Source organism: Megascapheus bottae, chromosome 19 (genome assembly GCF_031878675.1).
Source record: "Megascapheus bottae isolate mThoBot1 chromosome 19, mThoBot2.hap1, whole genome shotgun sequence".
In the NCBI taxonomy this organism is placed as follows: domain Eukaryota; kingdom Metazoa; phylum Chordata; class Mammalia; order Rodentia; family Geomyidae; genus Megascapheus; species Megascapheus bottae.
The window spans coordinates 3,250,759-3,264,124 of NC_143527.1; the positions used below are offsets into that span (position 1 = coordinate 3,250,759).

Here is a 13,366-nt window from a genome sequence, read left to right on the forward strand (position 1 = left end):
AAAAGTACATGCTAATGGGTAATGAGGCAAACTGAGAAACACCTTCCAAATGCTTCTGCAGACACACAATGCATTCTCCTCATCATGGAGGACCTGCAAACATTCAGAGCTATATATCTTCAGGAAAAACAATGGAAGAACTGGGAGCATAGTCTAGTGGTAAAGTGCTTGCCTAGCATGCATGAAGCTCTGGTGCGATTCCTCAGTATCACATACATAGAAAAAGCTGGAAGCGGCACTACGGCTCAAGTGGTAGGGAGCTGGCCTTGAGCAAAAAAATTGCTCAAGGACAGTGCCCAGGACCCGAATTCAAGCCCCAGCCCTGCCACCCCCCAAAACCCTCAAAAACCAAACCAAAACAAAACTCAAAAACAAAAGCAGGAGACACATATTATAACCTGCAATGGTATCATGAATTTAGTGGTGCTTTGGCCACGTTTAAAAAAATGACAAGAATCCTGTTTCACAGATGTGAAGAAATCAGGAAATCAAAGGAGAGAACTTAGCAGCTTTGTGCATGTTCTCACTGTGTATGTGTAGTGGGGAGGAGAGACAGAGACAAATGGGAGAACCAGTGTCGAGAGAGAGAGAGGAAAGACACAGTGAGGAAATCGAGGAGAGGGACAGAAAAAGGGGAGAGGACAAAGAGGTGAGAGACAAATACAGAAAGAGAGGAGAGAGTGAAAGAAAAGGGAGAGGAGAGAGGAGAGAAGGGGAGGGAGAAGCAGGGGAGAGAGATCCAGCAGTCCCTTCCAGAATGCTGGGTCCATGCATGGAGACTGGGGAAAGTGGAGAGGTCCTGCCACCCACAGCCTAAGTTTCACTGTGAGATACTTTCCCAAACAAACACTGGGAGCTTCTACAAGGAACCACCGACAAATCTATCACAGCCTGTGGATCTGAAGTAATGGAATTTATTACAAGATTAGGAGGTGAGGGCCGGGAGTTTGGCCTAGTGGTTAAAGTGCTTGCCTAGCATGCATGAAGACCCAGGTTCGATTCCTCGGTACCACATACATAGAAAAAAGCCTGAAGTGGTGCTGAGGCTCAAGTGGTAGAGCTCTAACCTTGAGAAAGTCCAAGGACAGTGCTCAGGCCCTGAGCTCAAGCCCATGACTGGCAAAAAAAAAAAAAAATTAGGAGGTGTACTTACATTCTTGAAGGCAAATTTAAAAATGAAAACAGGGTTTAGAAGAAATAGAATTTTATATTACAACAGCTGCAATACAAATTATTTAAAAATTACTTTAAATTGCCACAATTTATGAATTAATATATTTCATTGCATTCTGATTCGAGTGACTTCAGCACTCCCGAAGCAGCATTTTCATTAGCTCCACAGGGAAGGCCAACCAAGGACACTGCTGAGTTGTGGGGTGCTTGGAGGCCACCTCTACTCCTGGAATGTTTGTTGGCATGGAGGCAGCAGGGCCCCGGGACAACTCGGCCCATGCCCAGCCTTGGGGTGTCAGACTTTCTCTCTCTGTGGCAGGCCTTGCTTCCTTCTCACTTCCCCTCTTCTTGATGGCCCCTGGATCACGTCTCAAATAAACTGGGTTCCATCTTTACAGGTCTCCACAGAACCAGGAGCCTGGGCCAGCACAGGATGCTCGTCCCATAGCGGAATCAGTACTGAAAGGTGTCCGTCCTCCTGACCCCGTTGTACCCTGCAAGGTGAGTGGCTTTGCAAAGTCCTAGACATGCTGCTACTTGTGCAATGGCAAGCTCTCTGTGCTGCAATATTCTTTTTTTTTTTTTTGCCAGTCCTGGGCCTTGAACTCAGGGCCTGAGCACTGTCCTTGGGCTTTCTCAAGGCTAGAGCTCTACCACTTGAGCCATAGCACCATTTCTGTCATTTTCTATGTATATGAGGTACCTTGGAATTGAATCCGGGTCTTCGTGCATGTTAGGCAAGCACTCTAACGCTATGCCAAACTCCCAGCCATGTGCTGCAATATTGATCAAAGCTGCAATTGGTCAGATGGGGTTAAAGGAAAAGGGAAGGAGAGCTTCAGGGCAGTAAGATGGTGGAATGGGATGGATGACCCCGATGGGAAAATACATGGGTGGGGGGACGTGAGCAGAGGGCCCTATCCTAGGATGATGGAGAGGAGGCCGAGAGGCAGCCACAGCCAAGAGCTCCCCGAGGCCCCTGGGAGCTGAAGCAGGTGGGAAGGTAGCCCTGTGGACAGATACCTTCATCTCTGACCGCTGGCCTCCATACTGTGAGCCTGAGTTCCTGTTATCTCAGCCAGGCTAGGGACATTTCTTTGGTAGTTATAGATGAATGAGGATCTGTTCTAGGTCTACTTAAGATTTGTTTTTGGACAACCAGACCGGGCGGGAAATGCTGAGTCAGTTCCTATGCTAATCATTAGGCAGGTAGGGAGATACCATGAGTCACTGGTCTGGCTGTGAGGTTTTCACACAAGGTGCATGGCGAGGTAATAGACAGGCTGGAGAGGTAGAAATCTTCAAGCCCACACTTCCAGAATCTTACTTGTGGCTTATGCTCTACCACCTGAGTCTCTATTTCAGCATTTTGCTGATTAACAAGATAAGAGAATTTTCTGTCTCTGCTGACTTCAAACTGTGATCCTGTGACCTGAGCCTCTTCAGTACCTAGAATTACAAGCAAGAGCCTCCGGTGCCTGGCTTGCCGACAGCATTAAAAAGTCGCACACGTTTAAATGAATCATGTATTTTTTTTTTTTTTTCTCAGTGTAAAGCCTTAGCGCAAACACTGAGGGGGCTGGGAACAGCCAGGGTATGTCTGTAGTTTTGTGTCTTCACACTAACTGGCCATGTGCCCCCAAGGTTCATTAAGTACCTGCTTCAAGCCAACTCATGGAGGGCATGTGTGAAATGGATCCCTAAAGACAATTCCATGTACACAGCTTTTGTAGGAGGAGTTTGTCACACAGGTCACTGAGCTTCTCATGTTCACGTGTTTATCTCGAATCAGATTCCAAAGCATATGGAAGATGCTTCTGATGTCATTTTGACAGCATTAATTTTTTTCTGCAGAATTTATGTAATTATACAATATAAAAAGCATAAAATACTGACATCTTTTATTTACATTGTGTAAAATTTTCAGTAAAAAATTCACATCATGAAAGCAGAGTAGAAATACTATCATGATTGACAAAAAATGTAAAATATACTGTTTCATGATTTCTCACAAGAAAAATCTAAGCACATCAACTATCTTCCTCCATTCTCTTGAGGAGTATACTTGTTCTGAGCAGATTCTGGAAGAGCTGTGAACACAGTTGTGCATCTGCACCCTCCACATCCTTCCAAGAGCAGCCTACTTGCTCGCTTCTTTTAACTGTCTTGAGACCGATTATCTTCAATGATAATTGTTCTTCTAGGAAAGGATTCTGTTTCCACAAATATGTATCGGAATTCATATTTGCCACTCTCTGGGTTCTAAAAAGGAATGTATTTGTAAGTGTTAGTTCACTTTGTGAAGCGTAAACAGCACTACTCCAAACCACTGCGTCACCCCCAGCATTCTTCCCTCCCCCCCTGCAGCCCTCCATCTTTCACTTCCACTGCCCCCACCCTTCCCCCTGCAGCCCCCCATCCTCACACCTCTCTCACTTCCACTGCCCCCACCCTTCCCCCTGCAGCCCCCCATCCTCACACCTCTCTCACTTCCACTGCCCCCACCCTTCCCCCTGCAGCCCCCCATCCTCACACCTCTCTCACTTCCACTGCCCCCACCCTTCCCCCTGCAGCCCCCCATCCTCACACCTCTCTCACTTCCACTGCCCCCACCCTTCCCCCTGCAGCCCCCCATCCTCACACCTCTCTCACTTCCACTGCCCCCACCCTTCCCCCTGCAGCCCCCCATCCTCACACCTCTTTCACTTCCACTGCCCCCACCCTTCCCCCTGCAGCCCCCCATCCTCACACCTCTTTCACTTCCACTGCCCCCCACCATCCCCCGGCAGCCCCCCATCCTCACACCTCTCTCACTTCCACTGCCCCCACCCTTCCCCCTGCAGCCCCCCATCCTCACACCTCTCTCACTTCCACTGCCTCCACCCTTCCCCCTGCAGCCCCCCATCCTCACACCTCTTTCACTTCCACTGCCCCCACCCTTCCCCCTGCAGCCCTCCATCTTTCACTTCCACTGCCCCCCACCATCCCCCTGCAGCCCCCCATCCTCACACCTCTCTCACTTCCACTGCCCCCACCCTTCCCCCTGCAGCCCCCCATCCTCACACCTCTCTCACTTCCACTGCCCCCACCATCCCCCTGCAGCCCCCCATCCTCACACCTCTCTCACTTCCACTGCCCCCACCCTTCCCCCTGCAGCCCCCCATCCTCACACCTCTTTCACTTCCACTGCCCCCACCCTTCCCCCTGCAGCCCCCCATCCTCACACCTCTCTCACTTCCACTGCCCCCACCATCCCCCTGCAGCCCCCCATCCTCACACCTCTCTCACTTCCACTGCCCCCACCCTTCCCCCTGCAGCCCCCCCATCCTCACACCTCTTTCACTTCCACTGCCCCCCACCCTTCCCCCTGCAGCCCCCCATCCTCACACCTCTTTCACTTCCACTGCCCCCACCATCCCCCTGCAGCCCCCCATCCTCACACCTCTTTCACTTCCACTGCCTCCACCCTTCCCCCTGCAGCCCCCCATCCTCACACCTCTCTCACTTCCACTGCCCCCACCCTTCCCCCTGCAGCCCCCCATCCTCACACCTCTTTCACTTCCACTGCCCCCACCCTTCCCCCTGCAGCCCCCCATCCTCACACCTCTTTCACTTCCACTGCCCCCCACCATCCCCCTGCAGCCCTCCATCCTCACACCTCTTTCACTTCCACTGCCCCCCACCATCCCCCTGCAGCCCCCCATCCTCACACCTCTCTCACTTCCACTGCCCCCCACCCTTCCCCCTGCAGCCCCCCATCCTCACACCTCTTTCACTTCCACTGCCCCCACCCTTCCCCCTGCAGCCCCCCATCCTCACACCTCTCTCACTTCCACTGCCCCCCACCATCCCCCTGCAGCCCCCCATCCTCACACCTCTCTCACTTCCACTGCCCCCACCCTTCCCCCTGCAGCCCCCCATCCTCACACCTCTTTCACTTCCACATGCACTGTTCCTTGCTTCCCTGGCTCAGAACCCTCAATGTAGAACTTCAAACGCATGTGTTTCAGCCCATCTTTAACATATTCAATAAAACTGTGGAGAAAACAAAGGTTTAAGTGTAAGGTGTAAGTTCCTGTCATTTAAAAATCATTTCTGGCTTCCCAACTCCAAGGTGGGTGTGGTACCTGACATGCTGCCTCCGACCCCGTCTGGACATTTCCCCGTAGCCTCTCAAGGGCTTACCGAACACACTGACCACCTGCAGTGGAGATAATGCCGATTCAGTGTCACTTGTTAAATGGGTCCTAGGGAAATATTTTCTGACAGTGAAAAAAATCAATGAGGCTAAGGCCCTTTTAAAAATGATGACTTCAAGGATAAGAAAACTGGACCAAAAAGAGCTAGGCAAAGAGCATTCTGTAAGTAATCCATGCACAGAAATGGTTATTTTACTATGGCAGGCATCTGTCATTTAAAGACAACGGAAATATTGGTTTCTTTTCACAATTAGGTTGTTTTGTGTCCTCACTGCATGTTTTCACTATTACTTATCAGGCATAAATGAAAAAGAACAATATGCAAGATATCTGACAGATTTAAGATCCATGTAGCGAAGCAAATGGAACAACTGTCTAAATAAGTGACTTTAATAAATTATCCAACAGTATCAGACACTAGGATTTCTATTTTTCAAGCAGACCCAGCACCTGGCAGAATGGCTCTTAAAACGTACTGGCAAGCTGGGCACTGTGGCTCACGCCTGTCATCCTAGCTACTCAGGAGGCTGAGATTGGAGGATCAAGGTTCAAAGTCAGCCCGGGCACAAAAGGACCTGATACTTTTATCTTCAAGTAACCTCTAGAAAACGGGAAGTGGGGCTTGGCTCCAGGGTAGGGTGGCAGCCTTGAGCTGAAGAGCTTAGGGGCAGCACCCAGGTTGAGTTCAAGCCCCATGAGTCCTCACCCCCCAAAAAAACTTACTGGCAAAACTAAGTGGTTAGGGCTTAATGATTAATCACAGAGCTCCTTTAAGGCAAGATATTAAGTAGTGATCTTACTAATATCTCACTTTTTGTACTTATTCTGTTGTAACTGGCTTGTATCGAAGTATACAGGAGGGGATTTCACGGCTATACCTCCATCCAGGTCCAGATTGCATCCCCTTCATCTCACCCCTATACCTCGCTCCCTGCAGTCTTCCCTCTAGGAAACAGCATCCCCCAACAGACTTCCTCCTTTCATTTTCATTGTTGCAAATACGTCTATTTTGGCAGTATTTACTTTTCTTTATCCCCTCCCTCCCCGTTTCCCTCTCACCAGTCTACTTCTCTCCACACCCCCACATCCCACTGATTAGCTTTTGTTCCTTTTCTCTGGGATGCTCTCACTCAAGCTTGACACATTACAGTTATTCACCCTGAAAAAACATTTTTTGTCACATATAATTTGGATTCCTAATAACTGCCTTAGTTTCAGCCACACTTTCAGCTTTCTTCCACACACATCTCCTATCCTTCCTTCCTCTACATGTTCCCATAGGCTTCCCAATCAAGAGACATCACTAGATTACTCTTATTTGACTTATTAGGAAGTAAAACTGGCGGCACTTGCTGGCAGCCCAATTACACACAGAAACCAGTGTCTTCCAGGAAAATTACAGTTGATTTTCACTATGAGTGTCAAAGCAAAGGGGTGACCTGTGGGCTCACATCTTTCCCTGCCCAGGGACTGCAGAGTCTCTCTCCTCTGCTCCACTGCTCGGTGAGGAGCAGCCTGGATTTTCTCTTTCGAACGCTCAGGGCACCAGGATTAGGATTTCACTGAGGATTGTTTTTTTTCTCAGTAAGAAATTTGGCTTGGGACAGGGAGTGAGCCACAGGGGCTTGCTGTCTGTGGCTATGATGGACTGCCTTCCTTTAGGCAGGCTTGTTCAGAGAACAGAGCCAGCCTGTCCCCACATCTGCTCTTCCAGGGAGTAGCTGTGGTGGGCTGTGCTGTGGAAGGCAAGTAAGATCTGGAATCAGACAGACTTGGGCTCAGTTCTGGGTGTCCCATTTACCAGCCCAGAGACTACGGCTGTGTTAGTGAAGAGTGCAATTATTGGAGAGGCAAAGGGCTTTTATGAGATTTAGCAAGATGATGTACTGTAAATCTCTGCACATGATACATGGGGACGGGCCAACAATTATTGTTATGAACAAGGACCACAAATCATGACTACATTTATCACTTGAGTTTGCTGCTTCGGTGTGTTTCAAGCATTTAGCATTTATGAACAACCAGTAAAGCAACTCATTTGCCTAGGATGAAAACACCTTATACTGACCTTTGAGGGTGTCATCAACGTGCTTCCAGTACAAAACAAAGGCCTAGTAACACAAAACCACCCCCCCATGCAGTTTATATTTTTACTGGTTTCGGACCTGGAATTTGATTTTGCATTTTTATATGGGGTGTGTGTGTGTGTGCATGCAGATTCTGGGACTTGAACTCAGGGCCTAGGTACTATTCCTGAACTTTTCTGCTCAAGGCCAGTGCTCTACTACTTGAGCCACATCTCCCAGCATTCTGGTGGCTAATTGATAAAAGTTTCTCATGGACTTTTCCTGCCTGGGTTGGTTTCAAACAATGGTTAGAATACACCATTCCTGGCTAGCTAGGATTACAGGTGTAAACCACCTGTACCAGCTGGGATTTGAACTCTTTCCACTTCTTTCTCCCCAACATGTTCTCCCTCTCATTAGAGGACTAACCTCAGGATGTATTCTGCATTTTTCTAGAGCTTTCCCATATATCTTATTAGGACTGGATGAAGAAAAAAGTTCTTTGAAAATCGCGTATAACAAGCTACCTGAAATCACAGAAAAAGAAGATGAACCAAAGCAACGTAAGATGAAGAGGTATGTTAAACGTTATTATTTGGGAGTGTGGTACTTGCTGTGTTTTTCAACCTGTAATGCTGATTCCAATGAGCACGACTATTAAGTACGTGAAATCTCTCCCAGCTTCTTTCACTGCAAAGAGAAAAAAATGGCACTAAGTTTCCTGTGTCCACTGTAACCCGACTCATACATGGCTTCAGCATTTCCAGCAGGTGACATGTGTTAGGGCTCAAAGGGGGGTTATGTTTTCAATAGTTATTCTCCAACATCCAGGGGCACCCAAACTTTGCAGGAGCCTTGGAGCAGGGCCTTCAACTCTCTCAAGTGCTAACTAGGACCATTCCCACTGAGCTTTTAAGATTCGATGAGACCAGGCATGCTTAGGGTGGCATGGGCAGACAGGGCCCGGGAACCTGTGTTTTTCTTTTAAATGTTATTAGAATACTATTTACTTTCAAGTCCCTCAGAATAACTTCCACAGGTCTGCCTACGTGCTCGCTTTGTCCACTGAAGGCCAAAAGTCCAAAGGGAATTTCAATCTGTGAAACTAGGTCTGTATTCTGTGTTTCTAAATAAGTCCTGTCCAGTGGGTTTTCTCTTCTTTTTTTCCAGTCCTGGGCTTGAGCTCAGGGCCTGAGCGCTGTCCTTGGGCTTTCTCAAGACTGGAGCTCTACCACTGGAGCCTCAGCACCACTTCTGGCTTTTTTTTCTATGTATGTGTTGCCGAGGACTCGAGCCCGGGTCTTGGTGCATGCTAGGCCCGCAGTCCACCGCTGGGCCACACGCCCGGCCCAGGGCGCTGCCTTCTGGCTCGTGCGAGTGGCTTTTCCTCGTTTGTGGAGTCGTGAACCTGGTGCGCCAGGGCGGCGGCCACGCTCCTGTACCTTTCTGGGCCGGCGACACGGCGGAGTCCCGTCTCTCGGTCCTGAGCGCCGGCACCTGCTTGCCGCCGCCGTCCTTGGCTTGCCGGGGCCCCCGGGCCTGCGACCAGAGGGTTTTCCGGGCGAGCGTGAGGACGGCCTGGGGCCGCACGGCTCCCCGGGGCTCCGCGCCGGCCGCCGCGCTCAGCCAGGCCCGGCCCAGCACACAGTGGGGCCGCAGCAGTCGCCCCGCGGACTCGGCCTTCTCCGCAGCCCGCAGCACCGTACGGATCATGGCTCCAGAAAAGTCCCGCTCCGCACTCTCAGCCAGACGCCAGCCCGGATCTACACACTCGCATGGCGGGGCGGGGCGCGAGCCCACTACCACCGAGCGGCACGTCCGACAGCCATCGGCCTCGTCCGCTTCCCCGGTGACTATGCGGACACTCGGACCTTCCCCGCCGCCATAGCTCCGCAAGGCACCCTGGGAAACGCCCAGGAGACCTGGGAATCGCAGTTTGACCACTGGACCTCCAACCCTCCCGGCGCACAGAAAAGAGGGGAGGATGGACTACATCTCCCACAGTGCCCGACGACGAGTGCCGCTGGCGGCTCGGCGCTTCCCAGGTAGCTTTGCGCTGGCGGCGGTGCGCACGCGCCGCACGCACATCCGGCGGAGGTGCGGCCTGCCGCGGTGGCCCTCGTGCCCGCGGGGCCTCGTGCCTCGAGGGGAGCTCACGCGTCCGCGGGTCTCCGGGACCTCCTGGCGTGGGCTTCGGCCGTCGAGAAGCGCGCCGTGGCGTCATGGCCCTGCCACACGGCAGATGACCGATGCCCGCGTTCCTTCTTGAGGAAGCAGTGGCCGGTGGAAACGCATGGGGCCTCCCCGGGACAGGCCGGGGTGCAGTGAACCGCGAAGGGCGCACTCGGGCCCGGGCCTGCCGGGCGTCCGGGCGGCGGGAGCCCGGGGGCGAAGCCGGCTCCGGAAGCGCCTGCGGCCCCTCCCCGAGGGCGCACGCGAGGACCCGGGCCTCCGGCTCGACGCCGCGCACGCGCGCGCCGCCTGGCGCCGGGGCCCGGGCGCCCCGCCTCCGAGCGGCCGCGCCGCCGGGTCCCGCCGGGTCTCCATGGCGACTGGACGCGGTCGGCTGCTGCGGCCGCGCTGGCTGGGCCTGCAGGCGCTGCGCGGGCCGCTCCCCGGCGGCGGCGAGGCCCGGGTCGGCGCAGAGGCCGCCCGGGGGTGCCCCGGGGCCTCCGGGTTCAGGTGAGGGCCCGCGCTCGAGGTGGGGCCGCCCTTCCGCGCTCCTCCGCGCGGCGCTCCCGGCCAGGATTTTTTTTTTTTTTTAAAGTTTCGTTGGTTCCGCTCTGGCACGGGTCGTAGTGGTTTTTAAACTTTTTAGTTGTGTGTGTTTTCTTTTAATTTTAATTTTTTCTTTAAGCGCGGGAAAGGTCGGAAGAATGCCGGTAGAACTTCTCTCCGTGGCGGGAACAAGGGGTGTCCTGTGTTGATCCAAGTGGAGGCACTTGGGAAGGAGACAGCGCCCTGGCACTCCCATCAGTTGGTTTGGCGGGAAGCAAGCCGCGGGGGAAGAGAGGTGCTGTCCACCAGTCCGCCTGTCTGGGGCGAGGCGCTCTGCGTGGATGTGTTCACAAAGGTCGCTGAGGCTCCTCTACTTCGTGTGTTTGATGCCTAGAGTCAGGAATGACCTTTTTTCTCTTTCAATGTAGAGACACAGGCTTCACCCATTTACATGCCTTCTTCCTCTACGACCCTCCCTTCCCCACCTTCCCCTCCAAGTAAGGCCAGCCTGCTCTTTACCTGGAGACCCCTGGCGGGCTGCCAAGGGGCACGGTCCTCTCCAGCAATGCTTTCTACAAAACCTGTGACCAAGGGCATATTGCTTGGTAAACAGTCACACTTAGATGCTTAACCCAGTTGCTTTCCTGTCTTCCCAAGTACCTGCAGAATAAGAACATTCTGGCCTAGAGGCCCTGTCTTTTCCATTTCTCTTGACTTCCAGTATCCGAAGGGTGATTCTTCTCTACCAGCTTCGTTTACTAAGTGGAAGAATAACCCATCAGAATTTACATTGTTGAAGATTCTTTTTGCCTTTGAAGTTTCTTGATCTGTAGATGCAAAAGGTGTCTTGAGTAGTTTGATTTATAATATGCGTCTTTGTGTACACACAAAACAGGATTTTATTATTACTTTACCAGCTTCAATTCTCCCTCCCCAATATCTAGTACGACATCCTCCTATGTCTCTCAGCTTTACCACAGTCTAAGAAATGCAGTCCTATTCTAACATAGTTCATCACTATAATACTGAATAAACCACAAAGTTTGTGACACAAAATGGTATCAGTGCTTTCAAAAATCCTATTATGTGGAAGAGAAAGATTGAGTTTTCTTCTGCCACTAAAGTTAATGTTTTTGTAGTGCCCTGATAGGGGAGGTAGAATGATTTTAATATGGTGATCCTTTATGCCTATAAATTGAACTTCCTGGTAAAATGGTGTAATTAAGGCCCCGTCATGTCACTAGACATAATGCCACTAAACATAATGAACCTACATTTCATCCATCTGTAGGTTCTTCCTGGTATAGGAAAGTCAGTTTCTAAAATTGTGGATTAATTGATTGATTGATTGATTGATTGATTGATTGATTGCCAACCCTGAGGCTTGAACTCAGGGCCTGGGTACTGTCCTTAGGCACTTTTTGCTCAAGGCGCTGCCACTTGAGCCACAGCAAGGTACTGAGGAATTGAACCCAAGGCTTTCTTTGTGCATGCAATGGGAGCAATCTACCACTAGGCTATACTCCTGGCCCAGAAGATGGTTATTTTTAATATCTTATTATGAAAATTTGGATATTAATAATGGATCTTTTTATTTTTTTGTTCCAGCCCTAAGGCTTGAACTTAGGGCCTGGATGCTATTGCTTGAGCTTATTTGCTCAAATCTATATCATTTGAACCACAGCTTCTGTCAGTTATCCTTTATAACACACTATATGAATGAATATCACAAACTAAGAAGTTAGATCAGAGTGAATATCAAGATGGATTAATTTATATATAGTCTAATTGATTTGATTTACTAGCCACTAAGAGTCAGGCATACACATAAGATTTCTTAAAATATTGAATGTGTTTAAAGCTATCAGGTAGTATAGAAATAAGATTTTACTGTTTTGAAACTTCAAAACTCTCAGGTGAAAATCTTTAAGTTGAAAAATGTTTTTAAATATTTTCAAATTTAGACATAAATTTGCATAAAGGCATGCAGTTTAGTCATTTGTTATATAGTCCATTACAGTGTGAAATTAGTTATAGGGAGAAATGGACTCGTGTTTTCAATAGTGACAAAAATTAAATTGATATAAAAAGAGCTCTGTCAGGGATGTGTAGCCTCTGCCCAACTTGGTACTATTAAGTTTGTTCCTTCCTTCCTTCCTTCCTTCCTTCCTTCCTTCCTTCCTTCCTTCCTTCCTTCCTTCCTTCCTTCCTTATGCTGATACTTGTACTTGAGATCTGGGCGTTGTCTGTGAGCTTTTTTACTCCAGGCCAGCTTCTGGCCATTTTTTTTTTTTTTTTTGCAGTTAATTGGAGATAAGAGTCCTAAATTTGCCTGCCTGGGCTGGTTTTGAACTGTTAACCTTAATTTCATCCTCCTGAGTAGCGAGGTGTGTGTGAGTCACCTGTGCTGGTTAAAGTTTTCTTTAATTTTTTAGTTGGAGCCTTAGGCTTCCAATCTGTGATATAGGGATTACTTGAGGTGTTTTAACTGGAGAAAGACAAAATAGCATAAAGGAGGCTTTTACATTGTAAATAAACCATGTAATAAAATAGCTTTTATTTTCCAATTAAGTGAAAGAAGACGCAGTTCTTTTTAAAGAAATAACTAAATGTTATCAGTAGAGAGTATGCCATTAACAAGTATTTGTACCATTGAACTGGATAAGTAAACCTTAGGTACTTTAAAGGAACTATATGCATTTGTGGTTGGGCAAAAGCCTTTGCTTTCAGTCAAAAATAACCAGTACCAAGGGGACTAACTTTCTTAATCATCATTTAAAACTACATTTGGAAGTTTATAGCTTAGTTGTAATCGTAGCTATTGCAGATTGCAGCTCACATCCTGCCTGGTCAGGATATAAGAGCCTCTCTTAAAAATAACCAGCGTGTGGGCCTGGAGTTTGGCCTAGTGGTTAAAGTGCTTGCCTAGCATGCATGAAGACCTGGGTTCAATTCCTCGGTACCACATACATAGAAAAAAAAAAAAAAAGCTGGAAGTGGTGCTGAGGCTCAAGTGGTAGAGCTCTAGCCTTGAGAAAGTCCAAGGACAGTGCTCAGGCCCTGAGCTCAAGCCCAGGACTGGCAAAAAAAAAAAAAAAAAACCAGCGTGAAAAAGGGCTGGAGGTGTGGCCTAGTGCAAAGAAGCTCTTTCTGTGCCTTCTTAGAAGCACAAGGGAATGCTGAACGTGGCAAATAGAAGCTGTAGGATGC

General features: G+C 49.5%; 2 protein-coding genes across 2 annotated transcripts in view; one reads left to right on the plus strand and one right to left on the minus strand.

The window, feature by feature from the left end:
• Positions 1 to 3,057: 3,057 nt before the first annotated feature.
• On the minus strand, positions 3,058 to 9,218 carry Timm21 (translocase of inner mitochondrial membrane 21). Its single transcript, XM_090352964.1, has 6 exons — positions 8,881 to 9,218; positions 8,066 to 8,128; positions 7,868 to 7,965; positions 5,301 to 5,374; positions 5,103 to 5,208; positions 3,058 to 3,435 (listed from the first exon to the last, which is right to left on the minus strand). Exons 1-6 carry the CDS (start codon positions 9,149 to 9,151, stop codon positions 3,331 to 3,333), a joined length of 717 nt encoding a protein of 238 aa, XP_090209090.1. The 5' UTR covers positions 9,152 to 9,218; the 3' UTR covers positions 3,058 to 3,330.
• Positions 9,219 to 9,977: 759 nt separating this feature from the next.
• Fbxo15 (F-box protein 15) overlaps positions 9,978 to 13,366 on the plus strand; it is a 35,368-nt gene continuing 31,979 nt past the window's right edge. Inside the window, exon 1 of the mRNA XM_090352965.1 lies at positions 9,978 to 10,120. Coding sequence (XP_090209091.1) covers positions 9,984 to 10,120 — 137 coding nt within the window. The 5' untranslated portion in view covers positions 9,978 to 9,983. The remainder of the gene's footprint in view (positions 10,121 to 13,366) is intronic.

Coding starts and splice junctions, on each gene's coding strand:
- Timm21 (XM_090352964.1), bottom strand. CDS start 9,151: ATGATCCGTACGGTGCTGCGGGCTGCGGAGAAGGCCGAGTCCGCGGGG. Junction 5,375..7,867: donor AATGCAGAATACATCCTGAG/GTTAGTCCTCTA, acceptor TCTCCACTGCAG/GTGGTCAGTGTGTTCGGTAA. Junction 5,209..5,300: donor GGTCGGAGGCAGCATGTCAG/GTACCACACCCA, acceptor TTTTCTCCACAG/TTTTATTGAATATGTTAAAG.